The sequence below is a fragment of the Microcaecilia unicolor genome, chromosome 3 (genome assembly GCF_901765095.1).
Source record: "Microcaecilia unicolor chromosome 3, aMicUni1.1, whole genome shotgun sequence".
NCBI lineage: Eukaryota > Metazoa > Chordata > Amphibia > Gymnophiona > Siphonopidae > Microcaecilia > Microcaecilia unicolor.
This window is the reverse complement of record NC_044033.1, coordinates 79515230-79537105: the sequence shown is the minus strand read 5'-3', so window position 1 is coordinate 79537105 and position 21876 is coordinate 79515230. Positions and strand designations below refer to the sequence as shown.

The 21876-nt window shown below is 42.2% G+C and overlaps 1 protein-coding gene across 4 annotated transcripts in view; it reads left to right on the top strand.

The window, feature by feature from the left end:
• Positions 1 to 21876, top strand: part of TRERF1 (transcriptional regulating factor 1) — a 329029-nt gene that overhangs the window by 298229 nt on the left and 8924 nt on the right. For all 4 annotated transcript variants that reach the window (XM_030196092.1, XM_030196089.1, XM_030196091.1 and 1 more), the window contains 3 exons: positions 7799 to 7887; positions 16813 to 16920; positions 18153 to 18347. In XM_030196092.1, coding sequence (XP_030051952.1) covers positions 7799 to 7887; positions 16813 to 16920; positions 18153 to 18347 — 392 coding nt within the window. The remainder of the gene's footprint in view (positions 1 to 7798; positions 7888 to 16812; positions 16921 to 18152; positions 18348 to 21876) is intronic.

The window sequence follows — 21876 nt, the reverse complement described above, 5'->3', positions numbered from 1 at the left end:
TATGTACACCAAAAAGGCTGTAGTCAGCTCTGTTACATCACAGGCTTAGTCCTTTTATGTAGAGTCTCTTTCTTACAGTCCAAGTCAATACTCTTCATAGGGGCTGGATCTTAGCCAGGTCCAAGCATTGGGGCAACAAATGCCGTCTCGGGTCCCTTCTGGACACACATCAAATTTGTACATTTCTATACTCTGCAAGGTTCTCTCCTACCTTGGCAGTCTTCTGTCCATGTATCATTAACTACTGGAGGCTGACTTTTAGATTCTCACCCTAGCTTTGACTACCTTTCTTCCCTGGCACTCCCCTCAGGTTCTGTAGCCTCAGTTGTCACTCCCTTAGAGACCTCTTGACCTGGGGCCTCTTCCTAGAAACCTCGTGTTCCTTAGCATCAGCAGCAGATGAATCCAGAGACTTGTGGGTTGTGGCCATTTACCAGCAGGTAGAGATAGAGAGCTCTGAACTGAACTGTGTTATAGAATGGAATGCTCCTTGGTCAGTCTACATTCTGTGTCTCCAGCATGCAGATGGACAGTCTCTTTCAAGCTCCTGGTTTCATCTGATGATGGCTCCTGTTCTGGGCATATTTTACTTCATGCTCCCATATTGCTTGCCTTGACAAGGAGTTCATTGCATAGCTGGGACAGCTAACACTATGCTACAGTGCTAAAGGTTACTTATGTTTCTTTTCCACAGCAGCTTTGCTCTCTGGTATTGTACACTGACGCTGGATAAAACTATTGCATACCAGCTCCAGCTACCACTGTATCAGTAGCACCACTAGCTGTATGCTGTAGTGTAAATGTTTCTGTTGCACTTTTGCACCTTTTCATTGTATTGGACAGCTAGTGATATTAAAAAGCTACTTCAATGTAGAGAAATAGCTTAATGGTTAAAGCAACCAGCTGATAATAAGCACAGAGATCTAGAGATTGCTGATTGAAGTCCTACTGCAGCTTGCCATCAATAGTTCACAATGTTACAAACAGCCATATTCTGCTACACCATCTGGCTCACAGCCACACTAGTTAGCTCCAATGTGCAGCCATGCCAACCAGTTCTAGTGCACAGCCACGGCTTTGGTTTAGGTATTGGACAGCTAACGTGGTTTCTATTTAGGAAGCCCACTTTTAGAGGTAAAGTTTTGTTTGGAGAAGATCTAGAAAAGTTGGTTAAAGACCTGAGGGAATCCAAGATTGAAGATTGCCAGAGGACAAGCCTAAAGATTCTTTTAAATCCTCTCAGTCTCATCTTAGATTTTGTGAGGCCAAGTGCTACAGACCAGGCAAATCTAACTTTCAGGGTTTCCACTTCATAAAAGACAAGTCTTCTTTAATGCTGACAGAAAGAACTTGGCTTCAAACTGCAGGTCTACCATTACTTCCCAATGATGGGGTCTCGGTTCACTCCTTGGGTTTCATAATAGCAGGACCCCTCCAGGCTCCATGAGGAGAGGACCAACATTACCTCAGATCAATGTGTCTTGGAACTAATAAAGCAGGGTTACAAACTGGAGTTCTCCCATTCCAGTGCAGATTTTTTTCTTAAAATCTCCATTCAAACTGCAGCCCAAATATCAAGCTCGACGAAAAGCTCATTTCAAGACCAGGTTAGGGTAACTTCTTGATAGAAGTTCATTGGATAACTTGTTCGCTTGTGTGACAAAATCTCTATCTGAGGTACAGATTCTCATGAAACGGAGAAACTGAGAAAACGGCAAACTGTCTTTTAAATGTCTGGGATGACAACTCCCATATTCCAAGATTGTATTCTTATCTGTAGGTTTAGAATATATTTTATTCAGGAAACCGCTCTCCTCTTTTGTCACTTCGACATCTAAAAAGTGGATAGTCTTCTCTGAAAAGGTGATAGTGAACTGTATTTTAGGATGACAATGATTCAGCCACACATGGAAATCTGTTAAATCTTTACTGTTCCCCTGCCATAACAAAAAGATGTCACGTAGTTGTTAAATGCCAGAGTTTTCACATAATACAGCACAAATAATGGTGGTGAAAACAGAAGCCTTCCTACTGTTTTAAAGTGTGTGCCCCAAGCACTTTCACATTAACATTTTTGCATAAAAAATATTTATAAAAATTGGATGGTGGGGGTCGTCAATGATTAAAGATTGTCACGGCTGGAAGACACAAGTATTTCTAGGATAAGCACAATAAAATGTATTCTACTGTTTGGGGATCTTGCCAGGTACTTGTGACCTGGGTTGGCCACTGTTGGAAACAGGATACTGGGCTAGATAGACCATTGGTCTGACCCAGTATGGCTATTCTTATGTTCTTTGATTATTGTCCCTGGAAAAAAATACCTGCAGAGAATTACACCTGCTTTTCTCTTTGTACTTTCCAAGCAAAACTTGTGTGGTTTCGAAAATCCAAAACTCCATTTTTTTCCTTCTCTGACCTAGTCCCTTCCACAGGAATGCCTTCTCAGTATGCAGGTGAAGTAGGTGAATTGTTAAACAAGACACATGCTTTTACCTGCATACAGTGTTTTTTTTTTTTTTTTTTTTTTGAAGCAGCTCATTTCCTTAGGTAAAATGCTTTATTCTCTGATAACTTCATTGCCCCACCTACACCATTGTCACCCCTCACCATCTCTCTCAGATATATGATAACACACCTGAGCCTGATTTAGGTAGCGTTTCTCCAGTCGATTTGCTTTGCCCTTCCTGAAAGTTTAATACGTTTTCAGTAGTTACTCAGTCCACACACTCTCCCCTTCCCTTCCTGAAACAGATTATGCTATTCCTTCATGTTTATATCCCAGGCAGTTAAAGGTGTGTTAAGCTGTTCGCAAGTTTCAGATCAAGCATTTTTTTTGTTACATTTGTACCCCGCGCTTTCCCACTCATGGCAGGCTCAATGCGGCTTACATGGGGCAATGGAGGGTTAAGTGACTTGCCCAGAGTCACAAGGAGCTGCCTGTGCCTGAAGTGGAAATCGAACTCAGTTCCTCAGTTCCCCAGGACCAAAGTCCACCACCCTAACCACTAGGCCACTCCTCCACTCCACACACAGAAAAAGTTAAATCAACTCAAGATTAAGACCCCATGTAGGTTTTTGTTTCATACTGTGTGACTTATTGCTTGCTTGGTGCATTCTCTAGTGCTCTGGGTATTGTGTGGGCTTATGAAGACCAAAAATTAGTTCATACCAAAGTCAAAAAGTATCCAGTGCCATTGTAAATGAAAGTTTCAGTATGAGATGTCATTGGGCACCACAGTGCTGGTAGTCATAGGAACCAGCAGGTTCAAGAAAGCTTAAAATACATACATTCTATTGTCTTAGCTACAACATTTGAAGAAAGCAATTAAGAATCAATATATCCTCTTAGAGATGTGCTAGAATCTTTTATATTGGGTTTGTGGCATAGAAGGGGAAGAAAGACTAAATTTTGGTCCAGGGTGCAGAAGGACTGATTTTCTTTAGTGATGTTACTTACGCATAGACTTGGAATAAAACTGAGAAAAGAATGCTTGTTTAGTATTGTGTGCGTGTCGCTGTACATGTGTTATTGTGTCTTTTTGTGACTTGGATTAGAGAGGAGAGGACAGAGGCATGGTCATTTGAAACAAGCAATTCCCTATCTGTACTGCTGGGACTTCCTCATTTTTGAGGGGTTTTATATCTATGGACCCCCTAGTCCAGTTTGATTCATATTTGATGTATCTTTTCTCTAGTTTTCTCCCCTATGAAATTGGGTTCTATTCCTTTAATTTTTTTTTTGAGAGTTATTGTGACCCCAGATGGACAGATATATGGAAATAATTTTAGAACAAATAGGAGGAAATATCTTTTCACCAAAAGAATATTTAAGCTCTGGAACTTGCTGCAGGTGGATGTGGTAATGGCAGTTAGTGTATTTGGGTCCATAGTCTGTTATTTGGAATGTTTCTGCTATTTGGGTTTCTGCCAGATACTTGTGACCTGGATTGGCCACTGTGGGAAGCAGGATACTGGGCTGGATGGGCCATTGATCTGACCCAGTATGGCTGTTGTTATGTACTCAACTCCTTGGGGAACTGAGGAACTGAGTTCGATTCCCGGCACAGGCAGCTCCTTGTGACTCTGGGCAAGTCACTTAACCCTCCATTGCCCCTTGTAAGCCGCATTGAGCCTGCCATGAGTGGGAAAGTGCGGGGTACAAATGTAATAAAAAATAAAATAAAAAAATATATAAGTTCTTTCCAACATTTTGAGGGGTTGGAAAGAATAAAAGAGAAAGGACTAAAAAGTGATGCTCCTGAGGAAATTCTGGGCAAAAATTTTGAAAATTCTGCACACTGTTGTCTTAAAAATCAGCAAAATTCTGCATTCTTTGTATAATTTTGTTTTATGTAGAATTTATCCATTGTAAAGTCTTGGCTCTTCCTTGCTCCAGGCTCAGTCCATCCACCAGGTTCAACCCCTAGTTTTCTCTCTCCAGGATGGACACCACCCAGGTTTCTTCCTCTCCCTGACTAGCAAGACATCCAAGTTTTTTATCCATCCCTCTTTCTCAGACCTCCCCCCCCCCCCCAACACATACACACAGTACACAGGTCCCCACAGCTCTCTCTCTCAACCCCCCCATACACATACATACAGTTCTCAGATCCCCTCCAGTACAGACTCCTATAGCTCTCTTTAAGGAAACTCCCTTGCTTCCCACCCCTACCCCTGTCCGGCATATTGACCTCTTCTCCCTCCATGAGACAAGACCTTTTTTTAAAACATCACTATTCTCAGCAGAGTTTACATAAAGTACAAGAATAAAAGCCCAGCATTATATTTTTCTAGGATAAGCTGAAGAGGTGTGATGTGATAACCAGTAAATCAGAATGGCTCAAACTAAACTATGAAAAATACAAGGTGTGTCCCTTGAGGCACATACCCTTCCAGTGCACGCCACCCTGCCATACACATACCCTCAAGCTTGGTCTGTCTCTTGCAGTTTCCCTCCCACACAGGGCCCCTGCTGCGGGACACATTTGAATTGTAATCTCTTTTCCTCCTTATACCTCCTCTCTGGATTCGGATCTACAGAAGTGCAGGAGTAGAAAAGCAGCTGCATCCTCCTCCTCTGGCAGTTGGGGCCAAATGCAGAATTTTAACCTTGTGTGGGACATCATAGAGCGACCATGGCTCAAACTGTAGTCAGCCCTGAGCAGCAGAAGAGGTGAATGCAGCTTGGCAGGCTGCTATTTTCCTCTTCCTCTCATTCAGGTGGATTCTGGAGAGGAGGAGTAAGTAAAGAGTAGAAGAGAGTACAAGTCAAGTTTGTCCCATGTTGGGGATCCCATATGGCAGAGGTGTATGGACAGGGTAGATGGGGAAGAGGCCGAGCCAATGGTATGTGTGGAGCAGCGCAACAATGCAATCACCTGCTGCCTTTCGATCCCTGTACAGAATTCTCCCAGGAGTACATCTAGAATTCTGGCAGACAAAGGTAATAACTGTAGCAGGGGCATAGCCAGACCTTGCGGTAAGAGGGGGCTAGAGCCATAATAGGGGTGGGGGAACATTTTAGTCTGTCACCCCGCCGCTGCCCCCCTCACTGCCTCGCTGTTCCCCCCGCCGTCCTGCCGCACCCCACAGCAGCAAATACCTTGGCTGGTGGGGGTCCCCAACCCCCGCCAGCTGAAGCCTTCTCCAGTGCCAGTCTCCGGCGGCGCCACATTCCCTGCCCTGCTCTCTCTTCCTCCTGATGTCCTGCATGCTCCTTTCAGTGAAACTGAGCATGCAGGATGTCAGGAGGAAGAGAGAGCAGGGCAGGGAACAAGGCGGCGCCGGAGACCGGTGCTGGACAACCAAACCAGGGACCCAGATGAAATTGGGGGGGGGAAGGGGCAAGGCCCCCGTGGCCCCACCTAGCTATTCCATTGAACTGTAGAGATGCTGAAATGAGAGATAAGCCAAGAGAACAAGGATGTTGTGTGCAGAATGGGAACTGGAGACTTCAGTGAATGTAGTTTTAGTGTAGAAGTAGTCAGAAAAGTTAAGCTGGACAAGGGAACAGATATAAAGAGATTGAAAGCCAAAGGAAGTGTGAAAATGAGGTAGTAGCTAAAGGGAAGAGCAGTCAGGGTGTTTCTTTACATATGATGATGATCTTAGTTTGTTTGGAGGCTGAGGGGGAAGTGAGCTAGATATAAGGGATAGATTGAAAAGTGAAATAGGAAATAAGAGATATGCCTAGTTAAGGGAAAGAGTGGAGGAAGAGTCAAGAGAGAGAGAGAGAGGAGGTTTATTAACTGGAAAAGTCAGAGGAATTAGAACTTTAGCTCAGATGCAATTGGTAGAGTTAAGGATAGAAGAAACAGGCAGAAATGAAAGATACAGGGTTGCCAGCTGGTTCCAGATTAATCTAATAGGGTGAATCCTGTCTTGGGTTTACTCCTTTGCATGCAGGGACTTGTAGTTTATTCGGATTTTTTAATTGTAATTCCCGAAGAAAAACAAGCAAGCAATAAGCAGGGACTAGATTTTAATTTTAATTATTTATTTATTTGGATTTGCTAAACCACTGTTCAGATAATCATTATAGCAGTGTATAGAACTAATGAGCATCTCAACATAAAACAGAGACATAAAAAAATCACAAAAAAGTAGGGAAAATATGACTAGCACAATATAATCATTCCAGTAATATGACAAAACTGCACACTATACTGGTCATAAAAGGAAAGAGGTAAATAAGGTGGGGGAAGGGGGGTATTCGGGATTTTTTTCTTTGGGGGGAGGTAAAATACAAAAACTTGCCAGAAATCTTGGGAGTATATTGTAAGTGGATACTCTAGGTTTATGAGTTTAATATACTTTTTACTTGTTTCCATTGATCATTTGACTTTGCACTGTTTTACACTTATGGTGTATTTGCCTATGTTGATGGCTGTGGCTTATTTGCTTCTGTAATGTCTCTCAACAATTAATAAAGACGTCTATAAATAGAAAAAAAGAAAGAGGTAAACTGTAAAAACAAATCAACTGAAAAACAAACTTATACTGCCAGAGGAAAAGCTTGAGTAAATAGCCATGTGTTTGCCCACTTTTGCTACCCAATCGGAGATCTGTAGGAAGTGTGTTCCAAAGGGAATGGTTCCAGATAATTAAAAGCAATGCTATGTGAAAAATCCAACCTTGATTTTGTAAGTGGTGGGATCATTAAGTAATATGCTAGGAGGAACGCAGAGCATGACCTGGGCAGTAAGGAATGAGAGAAGATAAATATAATGGAGTCGCTGAATAAAAAGCATGAGGAGCCATCATCAAGAACTTGAATCTGATCCGATAGCAAATCAACTGTTAGGTGAATCTGGAGCTGGCTGGCAAGCCTAGACAGGGAAGATAGAGAATAAGTGAAGAGGGATTCCTTCATGTTTTGCATAACCAGAGCAGTGGTTATCTCACTGTTTCAAAAGAACGCAAGCGCTGCTACAAGGCTCCAAGCTGAAAGAATCCAACTTGATCTTCCAATGCTTAAGAAAATGATTTAAAGGTTTTATTGAAAAGCAACGTGCTAAAACCTGCTTTACATTGTGCTTTTTCAATGTATGAAAATATGAAGAATTTAAGCCATGAAGTAATTGACTTTATAGAATGCATTTGGGGATGGATTATTAACTGGAACATAAGGAAGAAGAATGTCTTCTACTGATCATAATATAGGCAAGAGCCTGTAGCAGGTCTGTGATACTTAGATCTAAGGTTGAATCCCACCTTAACACTGTGTTTTTGACTATGACCAAATGTATATTTACAAATTACTCAGCATCTTGTTCATATTTTGTTTTCTGTTTAGGGTCTGACAAGTGGACACCTCAAGAAAAGAAGCTTTTTAACAAAGCATTAGTCAGTCATAATAAGGATTTCTTTCATGTACAGAAAATGGTAAGCATATTTGTTGTTATGGGATGATTATATGATCAAGTTCCTTACAAATTAGTGTGATGAAGATGAGTATGAAAGATTTGTAAATATAGCATCGGGTTTTCCTACTTTACACATTTCCGGATCTTGAATTTGTATCTAATTTCTCCAGATGGCTCTGTTCTTTTCTCTATTTCTTTTTTCCTTTCTTGTCCTTGCTAGATTAATTCCGTACCAGAACCTCCAAGTACATCCCAGAGTACTGATAGAATTGAAAAATGAACCATGTTTCTAATATCCATTTATGTATATGGAGTGGAGGAGTGGCCTAGTGGTTAGGGTCCTGGACTTTGGTCCTGGGGAACTGAGTTCAATTCCCACTTCAGGCACAGGCAGCTCCTTGTGACTCTGGGCAGGTCACTTTACCCTCCATTGCCCCAGGTACAAATAAGTACCTGTATACAAATATGTAAGCCGCATTGAGCCTACCATGAGTGGGAAAGCGCGGGGTACAAATGTAACAAAATAAAATAGTGTGGTGCTAATTGTTATAAGAAACATTACATAGAAATTCATAACTGTTTGGTTCTTCTGATTTCAACAGTCATTGTGGAAGCAATTTTCAGACAAAGACCACGCATACTGTATATATTTGATTATAAGTTGAGAATTTGTGCTAGAAAAATAATTGAAAAACCTGGGGTCGTCTTATCTGAGTAACATCTGTAGCATCAGGTTAAATATATGATTTTGTACCTTAGGAGGGGGCCCGAAGTATGGAGAGGCTCTGAGAGTAGCTGTGAGTGATATAGTTGTAGTTCTTGCTCAGACTGTGCAAGTACCAACATTCTGTGGCCACATCATAATACAGGGAGCCTGGGAAGAATGCTTCAGGAAAGGCCCTGGCTTTGCCAGAGCCTTAGGACTGGCTGGGCTGCATTCTTGCAGCAGTCTCCTCAGCTCTTCTGTTTTATTTTCTCTGTTGAACTGAACAGATATTAAAGAAAGCTCTCCAGATATTTTTTCTACAGATTACCAAGTTTTTCAGATATTATTTATCAAATTATTCTTTATTTCCTTTTTTTGGCATGTCATTGAAGTCAGGACTCAAGCCCTGCCTGAAATGTTGCAGAAAGTTCCAGAACTTTGACACACATTCAAAGTTTGAAATCAGTTTAGGTGCATATTACAACCAGACCAATTAAAAGGATTGCACTCATGTCTCCTTGAAACCCACAAGGATCGCCTCAATTCCAGTCCAGCAAAAATCCGCTGTCCATAAGAGCTTCTGTCATATGTTATCAGGGAGACATCAACCTCTCAATATAGTGCTCAGGCACTATTCTACCAACATACTGACATCTAGTCACTGTAGCTCCATTATCACTGCCATTCTGTCTATCCACAATTGTGGGATAGGGATTGGTGATACTCTGCAATTTCAAGTGCTGTTGTGTATTGCAATAAAGATTAATTTTTATTTTAAAAAAAGGAGGGGATTGCTTCATTTGCCTTTGTAGCCAGTACTGATTTGAGAAAAGCTGCTTCAGCGTTAGAAGGACCAAGAGTATCTCATCTGCGCTGAAGTCTTTGAGCTATGTGTATAGAAGTTGAGTCTTCCATGCAGTGGCGTAGCCAGATCTGACATTTTGGCTGGGCCCAGAGCTAATATGGGTGGCCATATCAAACTTGATCAGATATGTCTACTATAATGGCAAATATGTCAACACATATAACAGTATAATTACAGCAATGGCATATACTTTGCTTATAACAAATGTAAATGCCTGATTAAGCAAAACAGGAAGAAAACCTTTGAAGTCTTTTTCCCCTTCCTTTGGCTCTACTGCTTTCTCTCTATTCTGATGCTGACAAAATAAAATTGCCACAGTTTGGCACATATCCTTCAACTTTGCTTTATAAGAAACGTATATCAAAGGACAGAACAAATCACAGATGAAGAACAAACCAACATGACCACGTTTCGCCTGAAGGCTATGTCAGGGGCATTTGTAAAAAAAAAAAAAAAAAAAAAGTTTAAAATAAAAACAAGAACAAGGCCATCTCTTACTTATCAGTGCAGAAAGTGCACTTGTGGTTACATGCATTCAAGAAGTGTAGCTATTTAAAAAGAACAGTGCAGTGTGCTTTAATACAAAAACAGTAAGTGCATAATATGGAATGCATATTGTGTTGTGGGACAAAACACATTTTTTACATATGTGTTTGGTGTAGTGAGACAAAGAAAAAAAATCAAATACAGTTTAAGTAAGGAGCACATGTCTAATAGGGATTGACAAAAGGTATATCCTCTATAGTTAGTTAGGCTTTCTCAAAGGCCAAGAGCCTTTCACTGCCGTGCAGAGTCTGCCCAAAAGGTAGGTGGGACTGGGAGATCAGCTGAGCGAGCCGCGGGGTGATGACGGTAGAAATGAATTAGTGAAAGGCTGCTGCTTTGGCTTTGTTCTGTGCGCTTTAATTCAACCGCGCTTAAAACTGGGTGGGCGGGCCCGCCCGTAGCTGCGCCCCTGCTTCCATGGAACCACCCTGTACTGCCTGACTCAGTGTCTTCAAAAAATCCAAATAGAAGCCGATCGAATTTCAGTTTTGGCACTGAAACCAGTGCATTTTCGGCTGAAGCCAAAACTCTCCACCCCCTCTACCCTGAGCCTCCTGACCAACCATAGTCCCTACCACCGCTAATCTGCCTCCCCTCCCTGATCATCAGTAGGCCCTCCTCTCAGGCCTACACTAACAAGCCCTGGTAGTCTCGTGGCCTCTTCAGGGGCAATAAAGAACCCTACTCTTTCCTGCCCGATGCCGCTGTTGCTTTAAAATGGCTACCAAGACTGCCGTGGTAGGACCCGGCAGCCATTTGCAGACTGGCATTGGCATAAGCAAGAGCAGTCTCAGAATGGCTGCTGGGACCTCCTGCAGCAGTCTTGGTCAAGGAGGTTTGATAACAGGATATGGCATGAGCTTATCTGGTTCGTTATATAGACTGAAGTCAGCAGGCGGAGCTTGTTGCCCTATCAATTTCATTGTTTTGAGTATACCTAGATGGCGGCAGTTGCATTAGGAAGAATTAAAGCCTTCTTGGGTGGAGTGGGCGGAGACCGGCTTCAGTCTTGTGACATTGTGCTGTCTCCTGTTATTAAACCTCCTTGGTCTCGGCAGTCCTTTTAAAGGAGCAGTGGCATGGGACAGGAAAGAGGGGGGGGGGGAGGTTCTTTTGTGCCCCAAAAGAGGCCACTAGGCCATCAGGCCTTGTTAAGGTAGGCCCGGAGAGGGTCCACTGATGCTTGAGTGGGCTGGAGGTGGGGGTCAGGCACCATGTTTTCTGTTTCAGCTTCGGTTCTGAATAAAACCGAGCCGTGGATTTCAGCTGCCAATTCATTTTTGGTCAGCCTCTATGATGAAATGCTTAAATTGGTGTGTGTTGCCTCGGAGGTTTCTGGGAGGCCTGAAGGAGGGGCGTAATCCTCAGCCCTTTCCAAGGCGCATGTCAGTGGCGTAGCTACGTGGGGCCTGAGGGGGCCGGGGCCCCCGCAGATTCACCCCAGGACCCCCCTCCCGGCGAACCCGCCCCCGCCGCCGCCTACCTTTACTTTTGCTGGCGGGGGATCCCACTCCCCGCCAGCCGACGTCTTCTCAGTCCTTCCTGCTCTTCAATTTGTTTGCTGACGTCCTGCACGTAATTGTACGTGCAGGACGTCAGACTCAGAGAACAGTTCTGTTCTCTGAGTCTGACGTCCTGCACGTACAACGTGCAGGACGTCAGCAAACAAATTGAAGAACAGGAAGCGACTAAGAAGAAGACGTCGGCTGGCGGGGAGTGGGATCCCCCGCCAGCAAAAGTAAAGGTAGGCGGCGGCGGGTTCGCGGCGGGAGGGGGGGGGGCGGCAATGTCGGCGGTGGGGGGGCGGCGCCGGGGGGAGGGTTAAAATGTGCCCCCTCCCCCCGGGCTCTGGACCCCTCTCCCACGGAAGGCTAGCTACGCCCCTGGCGCATGTAGTACAGAAGTATATCAGTACCATGTCTCCTCAGTGCAAGCACCAACAACTGGGCTGTACTCCTGCATAGCTGTTCAAGTGCACATCCAATGCAGACTGCACAGAAAGGGGTTCAGCACCTTAATTTGTGTGGTAGAGTTTGCACAGAGTATGTTAAAAAATGAATGCAGAGAAGTGCACTGGCTATTTCAAAGAGAGCGCAAGGTGAGAAATTTACCATTGGGTCTGAAAGGATGGTTGCTGTTCTAGTCCCTTTTCCCTATGTGTCCTATCTGTCTGTCCTGCCCTTATCCCTTATTTGCCCTGTCTGTCTGTCCTGATTTAGATTGTAAGCTCTTTTTGAGCAGGGACTGTCTTTTCTTCATGTTCAATTGTGAAGCGCTGCGTACGACTGGTAGCGCTATAGAAATGATTTATAGTAGTAGTAGATGTCACAGACATTGCACTAGAGCTTTTCAGTACAATAGCACAGTTCAGACCTTTAGTTTGTTCTCTAGGTTTATCACTTTAAACCTAGTATCACAGAGGCTTTTATTACCTTAACCTTTACCCTTACCAAAAACAACCTCATCAAAAACAAAATCCTCTTTGTTAAGCCTGGACAGCATAAAAAGGGCTCAACCAAAGCAGGCTACACCTACCAACAAAAACATTAATCATATTTTTGACTGACTACAACCATCTATCATAGTCAGAATCTTTGTTCATTATGTAATCTGCCTTCCCTGTTGGGGAAGAAGCGGGGGCTAAATTCTGAGTACCTCAGAGATTGCTCTTCTAACTCTTATCTTTATTGCCCCATTGTCCAGTTTAATTCAGAACCCAGAGCTGACACCGTTTCATATATGTTGATCACATTTAGATCCTGACCACTATGGTCCCAGTAAACTCCTAAAATATTCTTGCAATTATTACAAAGCCGGCCACTATTGGCAGCTGGCTAAAAACAACTAGAAGAAATTAAAAACCCTGATAAGTCAAAAGCCCTCATTTTCTAGAAAAGGACTAACAGCTCCTTCTGACTCTATTTCTATTGATGACTCCCAGATTTCTCTTGTAACTTCACTGAAAATATCAGGAGTCACTTTAGACCCCCAAACTAACTATCCAAACTCATGTTTCCCTTTTAATGAGAATGCTTTTTCAAACTAAAAATGATCCACTCAATCCAAACCTTTTTGATAAAAAAAAAGCCCTACAGCATGCACTTATAATTTGGATAACTTTAATCTCAAAAAACTACAAGAGTGTGCACTGTTATGTGTTTTATTGTTGTTTGGTGTGGTGCATCTGCCTCTGTATTTTGTCACATGATTACTTTAACCTTCTACTCCAGGGTCTCCGCTTAGTAGATGTTAGGCACTTACAACAGATTCATATTGCAGTTTAACTTACCAATAGTGGCCAAAAATTTGATCACATCACCCCACTATTGGAAGCTAAGCACTGGTTGGCCATAACCTATAGGATTCCTTTTAAAATACTGACATTGGTGCACAAAATCTACCATGCCAGTATACCACCCTTTCTGTCACACTTTCTGATCCCTTATTCCTCCTCACATGCACTCAGGTCTTTTTAATAAAACCTTCTGGTCATCACCTCTTCTCAACATATCAGACTAGAGGAGCCGGTGGTGGGAGGCGGGGCTGGTGGTTGGGAGGCGGGGATAGTACTGGGCGGACTTATACGGTCTGTGCCCTGAAAAAGACAGGTACAAATCAAGGTAAGGTATGCACAAAAAACTAGCACATATGAGTTTATCTTGTTGGGCAGACTGGATGGACTGTGCAGGTCTTCTTCTGCCGTCATCTACTATGTATATGTTAGAGGACATTTGCCACTTTCATTGTCACCAGTCCTGTCGTCTGGAACAATCTTCCATTGCATCTAAGAATGGAAAGCTCTTTCCAAAGGTTTAAAACGGCTCTCAAAAGACATTTCTTCCACAGAGTATTTGGTTCTTAAATTGCATGCTTTTCTCATTGCTTTATTGTTTTCCTTAAATATAATCACCACTAAGCTGGCTTGCCTATAGGTGGTGTATCAAATAAATAAACTTGAAACTTTTAAAGCTATCAACTCAAGTTCATCAACTGACCTCAAGATTGTGCTTAGGTTGGACTCACCCATCCTCAAGCCACATCAGTTAGAGAGAGAGTCTTTCTTCTCCTTTGGACCTACACCATACGAATCAGTTCCACTACAGGAAAGGAATTGGGGCTTCTGCTTCAGATATTTACTCATTCCATAGAAGAATGGATGCTGATGGCCCCATCCTGGATCTCTGAGACCTGAACCATGTTCTACTACTACCACTACTTACTTCTATAGCACTATTAGATGTACACAGTGTTGTACACAAGTTTCTCTTCACAAGGAAAAATTCAAGATGAATACTCTTCTCTCCATTCTTAAACAAAGGGGACTGGCAGTGTACCCTAGATCTCAAGAATGTTTCCACACGTAAACCAATCCATCTTTGTTACAGAAAATACCTCCAATTCCTCTTTCAGATGGACCACTGTCAGTACAAGATCCTTCCCTTTGGCCTGTCATTGTCTCCCAGAGTATTCCCAAAATGCCTTGAAGTGAATACATGACCTTGCTTGTGGAGGTGAGCAGCTGTCTTCCTGTACCTCAGTGGCTGGCTTCTAGCTGCTCTTTCATAAAGCCTTGTTCTAGCCCACAGGAATGGGCATCCATATCGACTTCAGAAATCCACCTTGCATCCTACAAACAGTATTTTTTTTATAGGCACTATTCTGCACACAATTCAAGCAAACATAGCAACATGGTAGATTATGGCAGATAAAGACCTGACCTGTATGATCCATCCAGTCTGCCCAACAAGATAAATTCATAGCATATGGTATGATGCGATATTACATATACATGCTTGATCTTAATCTGTTTTTGCCATTTTCCGGGCACAGACTGTAGAAGTGTACCCGACACTGGCCTCCTTCCCAAACCACTGCAGTTGCCGTCAAAGCCCCACTCCAACCATGATTGGGGCACAGACCATAGTAGTCAGCCTGGCACTGGTTTTATTACCCGATTAATGGAGTTGCCATCTAAGCGCCGCTGTTTGTTTTGATTTCATTCTCTTTCCATATAGCATTCATTTGTGTTTATTCCATGCATTTTTGAATTCCGTTACCATTTTCGTCTCTACTGCCTTTCCTTCTAGAGGACAAGTTAGTTTCTAATGTCACATCTCCACAGCATACAAACCTTGCTGATTTTCACAACCAAGACTTACTTGCAGATGTTGGGTCACAATGCGGTAGCCATCCATGTAGTCCCATTTGCTCACTGAAAATGAGATAGCCACAGTAGGAACTAAAGTTCCAATTAAACCAGCATGCTGAACTCTTTCAACCATCCATTTTTCCTCTGTTCAACTTCAAACTATGCTGCAGTGGTGGACATCCAAGGCCATTCTTGCAGCAGGTGTTCTTTTCTCCGTATGAATATTATTTATTCCTAACCACATGGGAAACTTGTATGCATGCTCGCCACACATAAGGAGCTTGGTTGAAGTCCAAGAAGCTTCTCCTCAATCACTTTGATCTCTGAGCCATTTACTGTGATCTTCAAGTCTTTTCTTATCTGCTCCAGGACATGTCAGTGTAAATTCAGACATCCAAGTGGCTCTCAGCCTGACTCGGTCCTACATGTTGACAGAAAAAGCATCATTGCTCACCTAAAACAGATGTTTTCCTTAGACGGCTGGACTTCTCTGGCACATAATCCTTCCCATCATCCTGAGAATTGCCCTAATTAATTGAGCTGTGGATCTCAGGAGCCCGCTGATCTCTGGGAGGTCTGGTCCATCCCAGCAATATGCAGTGATATTACCTGATCAGTCCTACTGTCTGTGGAAAACATTATTGCATGTTGCTGGGATGGAACAGACCTCCCAGAGGTCAGGAAAATTAGGGAAGGATTAAGTGCCAACATAGTAGTCCTGCTATCTATAGAAAACATCTGTTACATGTGAGCAACAATGCTAAATACATGACAGCACACGCTTACATCATCTTTTGAGCAGGTATAAATACTAGGGCTGGTTCTGGGTTCCTTGTAAAAGATACATAGGTGTCTGTGTTGTCTTCATAAAATAGTTTTTTCCCCAGCTGTGACATAAGTTCCCTATTAGAAAAATCACACTCCTGTAGGGGGCTGTGCATTCTTCCACTACAGTATGTTCGTCCACACCCTTCCTGAGCAGCTGAAGATCTGACTCAGGATTTGAAGCCAGGTATTCTGCGTGAAAATACAGAGTAGTTGCTACTGTGTCACCAGCCTGGCCCAACTTCTGATGGCTAAAACTAAAAAGAACTTATTCTTATAGAAAGCAATTGTTGCTTAACCCATTAGTGCCCAATGTTCCCATATGGGCACTTATTATGGGAACATTGGGCACTAATGGGTTAATGTGGTTTTCCACTCACTACAAAGTAAACACTGATAGCAGGAACAATGATTCTTAACTACAGATTAAGAGGGGGAAGGAGGCAAATGAATCTCTAGAGCAGTGGTCCCCAAACCTAGTCCTGGAGGCACTCCAGCCAGTCAGGTTTTCAGGATATCCACAATGAATTTTCATGAAAGAGATTTGCATGCACTGCCTCCACTACATGCAAATCTCTCATGAATATTCATTGTGAATATCCTGAAAACCTGACTGGCTGAGGTGCCTCCAGGACCAGGTTTGTGAACTACTGCTGTAGAGGTTTTGGCATTTTGGTGTATCTGGAGATAAATATAAAAAAAACAGATTGAATGCTGTATCTTAAAATAAAGCTCCTTTTTCAGGCACTGATATGTTTGATATATGTTCCATTTTGCTTCTCTGATTTTAACAAGTAGCTCAACATGGTTCATATATACTGATGTCTGTATTTCTACCATTTCTGTACTGCAGATCAAGACTAAGACAGTTGCTCAGTGCGTGGAGTACTACTACACATGGAAAAAAATTATGCATTTAGGACGGAAACACAGAACACGCCTCACTGATACAGATGGCACGGTGAGCTAAAAACACATTTCATATGAATTGTATCTTTTATGTGGTTGTATGTAAAAGATTTGAAGAAGAGACTCGGCTGCTAAGTAAAGGTAATCAATAGAAATCAAACAAAATAAAACATGGAAAAGAAAATAAGATGATACCTTTTTTATTGGACATAACTTAATACATTTCTTGATTAGCTTTCGAAGGTTGCCCTTCTTTGTCAGATCGGAAATAAGTAAATGTTGGTAGGTGACAGTATATATGAGTGAAACATCAAAGCATTTCAGTGACAGTCTAACAGGATAGGGGTGGATAGGTGAGAGTCAGGGAGACAGGAAGGTGACAGAGCAATACAGTTTACTAAGCAATACAATTTTATGCTTTATAATGGGCTAGAAAACCCAGATCTTTGTTAAGTCCTGTCTGGTGGGTGTCAAATAAATCCAGTGAAATGTATCTTCTCATCTCCATAGCAACCTGTGCTTGGGAGGAGGAGGTGGGAGGAGTTTGCTGAGGAGAGATTAAATAGAGAGGGATTTCTTTGCTCAGGGGGAGTTCTGTGAAGTCTGTGTCAGGAGTAAAGGTCACAGATAAGAGAGGTATGGAAAAACTTAAGAGTTACATTTGCAGAATTGTTTTGTTTCCTGCGGGAAAGGGAAAAAAAAATCCTACCCATTAAAACCCTTTTACTTTAGGTGGAGGCATCAATAGAACTGCCCCCCCCCCAACCCAGGGACACTTCTGAGGGGGCATTTCTTCTTCAAACTTAACAAGTTCTACTCCTGCTTGGATAAGTGCCACTGAATATTGGGCCCCAAGACAAATTAAAGTTGAATGAAAAATCATGTGAAAAATTCAGAATACTTACCTCACAGTGAACTAAATGGAGACATGGCCTCTGGGATCCCCAGCAATAGAAGTGAGGTGACGCCAGCTCAGGAAGTCCTATAAAGGCATAGTTCACCACTCTAGAAATCCTTAGCAGTTTGGAGAGCTTTGTTTATATTTTTTCCATCCTGGGCTAGATTAGATGATACCACCCATTGAGGACTACTTATCCTTCTTGTCCAGTGATTTGATGGTATATCTGAATGTGCATTTTCATTTATCTAGTTAACATAATGGGCCTGACTAATCCTGCAGAATTGTTAGCTAATAAAAAATTGAAGTGCAAATAGTTCATGCTTTTCACAGCAATGAAACAATGAATAAACTTACATTATTATGCTTTTTATGTTTATGTTCAGACAAGTGGGGAAGATGAGGATTTAGAAGAGGACGAGCTGGAGGACGACAGAAAATCTGAAAAAGAAGAAGAAATTGAAACGCCGAAATCACCTGCGCCACCACCAACAGGACCTGTGGACCAGATGCCCATTGACAGTCTTGTGTCTGCAGCAGCTTCTGTCTCATTTACTTGTGAAATGCCAAACTGTGGCGCAGTACGTATCTTTGGAAATATTAATAGAATACGGTAGTGCAAAATAGACTGATTTTTGTGAGTTTACAACACACATTGTCCTTCCGATGGCCAGTGTTGGGTGAAGAGCAGAATATTGATGGAGGAGTGGCCTAGTGGTTAGGGTGGTGGACTTTGGTCCTGGGGAACTGAGGAACTGAGTTCAATTCCCACTTCAGGCACAGGCAGCTCCTTGTGACTCTGGGCAAGTCACTTAACCCTCCATTGCCCCATGTAAGCCGCATTCAGCCTGCCATGAGTGGGAAAGCGCGGGGTACAAATGTAACAAAAATAAAAAAAATAAATATTAGCTGTCATAAAAGCAGATGTACATGAGATTAGCAAAACAATTGGTTGTGACTCAAACGTTCTGTATATAACAAATAACTCCTCTTTAAAAATTGCTGAACTAATAAAGTGAAGAACTTAATTCCTACAGCATATTAAAATGAAGAAGGAAGACATTCAGTAATCACTTATACAAAGCAACATACTGCTACTAAAAGTGCTTGCAATGGAACACTATATTAAAGAACTCAAAACAGCTCCCAGCGTTGTCATTTAAAGCAGCAGCGTCGGTCTTTATTAAAACTGTGTGTTCAATAGTGTCCAACTGAAAATATCCAAAAATGTTCAAAAATATATTTGTGCCCCTATCAAATTAATTACTAGTGTTCTATTTAAAATTAAAATAAATTTAAAAAAGCATTTAATACAAATTCAGAGCACTTATATGGGGGGGGGGGGGGGGCAGTTCATAGATGGCCATGGTCCGATGAGGTTCCCCATTTTGGTGTCTGCTTCAGGGACCTTCATGCTCACTGGATCTGTTGTTCAAACCACTTTCTTGAAAAACCAAATTTAATCCCAGTGAGCATGCAAGAGGAGGAATTGCCATAGACCTTTTATTAAAGAAGCTTTTTCACTTCTGCCCACCAATATGCCCACAAAGACCAATTCACCAAATACACATATTTGTCCCTCAGAACCTTCGGATATGAATATATGTTATGAAGTCAAAGCCAGAGCACTGTTGCATCTACATAGCTCCCTTTAATTCCTATAGAAGCAATTTGGGGATTTGGTGATGCACTTAGGGAGTAGAAGTCCACGGGAGATGTATGTGTTAGGCGGTGAGAGTCTGATAGGTACAGACGGGGAGAGGGATCTTGGAATGATAGTATCTGAGGATCTGAAGGCGACGAAACAGTGTGACAAGGCGGTGGCTGTAACTAGAAGGTCGCTAAGCTGTATAGAGAGAGGTGTGACCAGCAGAAGAAAAGAGGTTTATGCCCCTGTATAAGTCGTTGGTGAGGCCCCACCTGGAGTATTGTGTTTAGTTTTGGAGGCCGTATCTTACTAAGGATGTAAAAAGAATTGAAGCGGTGCAAAGAAAAGCTACGAGAATGGTATGGGATTTGCGTTACAAGACGTATGAGGAGAGACTTGCTGACCTGAACATGTATATCCTGGAGGAAAGGAGAAACAGGGGTGATTTGATACAGACGTTCAAATATTTGAAAGGTATTAATCCGCAAATGAACCTTTTCCGGAGATAGGAAGGCAGTAGAACTAGAGGACATGAAATGAGATTGAAGGGGGGCAGACTCAAGAAAAATGTCAGGAAGTATTTTTTCACGGAGAGAGTGGTGGATGCTTGGAATGCCCTCCCGCGGGAGGTGGTGGAGATGAAAACGGTAATGGAATTCAAACATGTGTGGGATAAAAAAAAAAAGGAATCCTGTTCGGAAGGAAGGGATCCTCAGGAGCTTAACGGAGATTGGATGGCAGAGGCGGGGCTGGTGGTTGGGAGGCGGGGTTAGTGCTGGGCAGACTTATACGGTCTGTGCCCTGAAAATGACAGATACAAATCAAGGGGCTGGTGGTTGGGAGGCGGGGCTAGTGCTGGGCAGACTTATATGGTCTGTGCCCTGAAAATGACAGATACAAATCAAGGTAAGGTATACACAAAAAGTAGCACATATGAGTTATCTTGTTGGGCCGACTGGATGGACCGTGCAGGTCTTTTTCTGCCATCATCTACTATGTTACTATGTATATGTTACTGTATGTTATCACTGATACACACTGCAACCCAACACTGCGCACAATACTTCATATACTGTTGTGATGCAAACACAATGAATATGTGCGGACTTGGCACCTGAAATTTCTGTTTCAGTGACGCAGCACGGACAATTTTAAGCACTAAATAGGTACTATGTTCAATCACTGGTCAAAAAACCTCCATTTTTAAACTTTTTTCTTTTCAATTAAAACGTCAAATAGAGATCAACTCTTCAATCACAAACAAACAGTACTTAACTTCTTGCATCAATCCCGATGGGGACCCGTTTTGCTTGTTTCAAGGGACCTGACTGCTTGTGTCTTGTGCTCATACACATTCTGGAAAACAAAAACATCGTAAGACCACCACAGTCCAAAATTGTATGGTTAGACACAGGCAAAAAGCATACCTGCCATTATTTTAGCAGCATTTTTGGCGAAATCATTTTCTAAATGGCGCCTAACTTATACATTGCACCACAAGAGTATATGACGTATTGTGCGCAGTGTTGGGTTGGAGCTTGTTCTTTACTCCTGAGCCACAGTTTGTGTATGAAGTGTTCTTTGATTCTGATCACTGATTCACATACAGATCATTTACATCCCTCCTTCAGACCACATGCTCAACATATCCACCTACGTTTTATCACTGATATCCTTTCTGCCTTGCACAGCATAGCACACAACTGGTTATACAGGAACTAGTACACTAATAACATAAGAACAACAGAAAATATCCATTTACAGAAGCAACATTTTACCCTCAACTACTTCCTAGCTGTTTGTGAAGTGGTACTGTGCATAGGGTGTGGGAAAACAGGAAGTCCTATCTCCCCCTCCTGCTGCTGATCCTTTAGCTATGCAAGGTAAGGAAGACAACATAATAAAATGTGTATTTAAATTCTTTCATAAACTCTAAGATATGAGAGTGCCAATCTTAGCCTCCCCACTAAAAAAAAAAAAAGCAAAGAAAGCTGACATAAGAAGAGAGTGGGCCGATCAGGGAAACCATAACACAAAAAAAGGATGCAAGGAGATAACAGAAATCAAAACAGCTAATGAAAAAGAAAACTATTTAAATAAATTTACCTGAGCTATGTAACTGTTAAGTTCCAAACTCTTTCTATATGCCAACATGACAGTATATGCACTGCAACAGCCATTGAGGTCTGACTATTAAAATTGTACTTGTCAGAGACTGATTCCTGTAGGACAATTTTCTGAGTCATGAATTCATAAACATCTTCTGTTTTTCACGGATGAGGCAGAGCACTGGTCTAGTGTTTACATGCTTTATTTAGGTGGATGCTAAATAATTAGTAACTTACACAACTTCTCATTAGTAACTTACACAACTAAAATACAACACCCTTGCACAACTTAATTCAAAGTGCAGTTACAAACAAGCAATGCAATTCTCTAATTGCATCTATTCTGACCCTCCA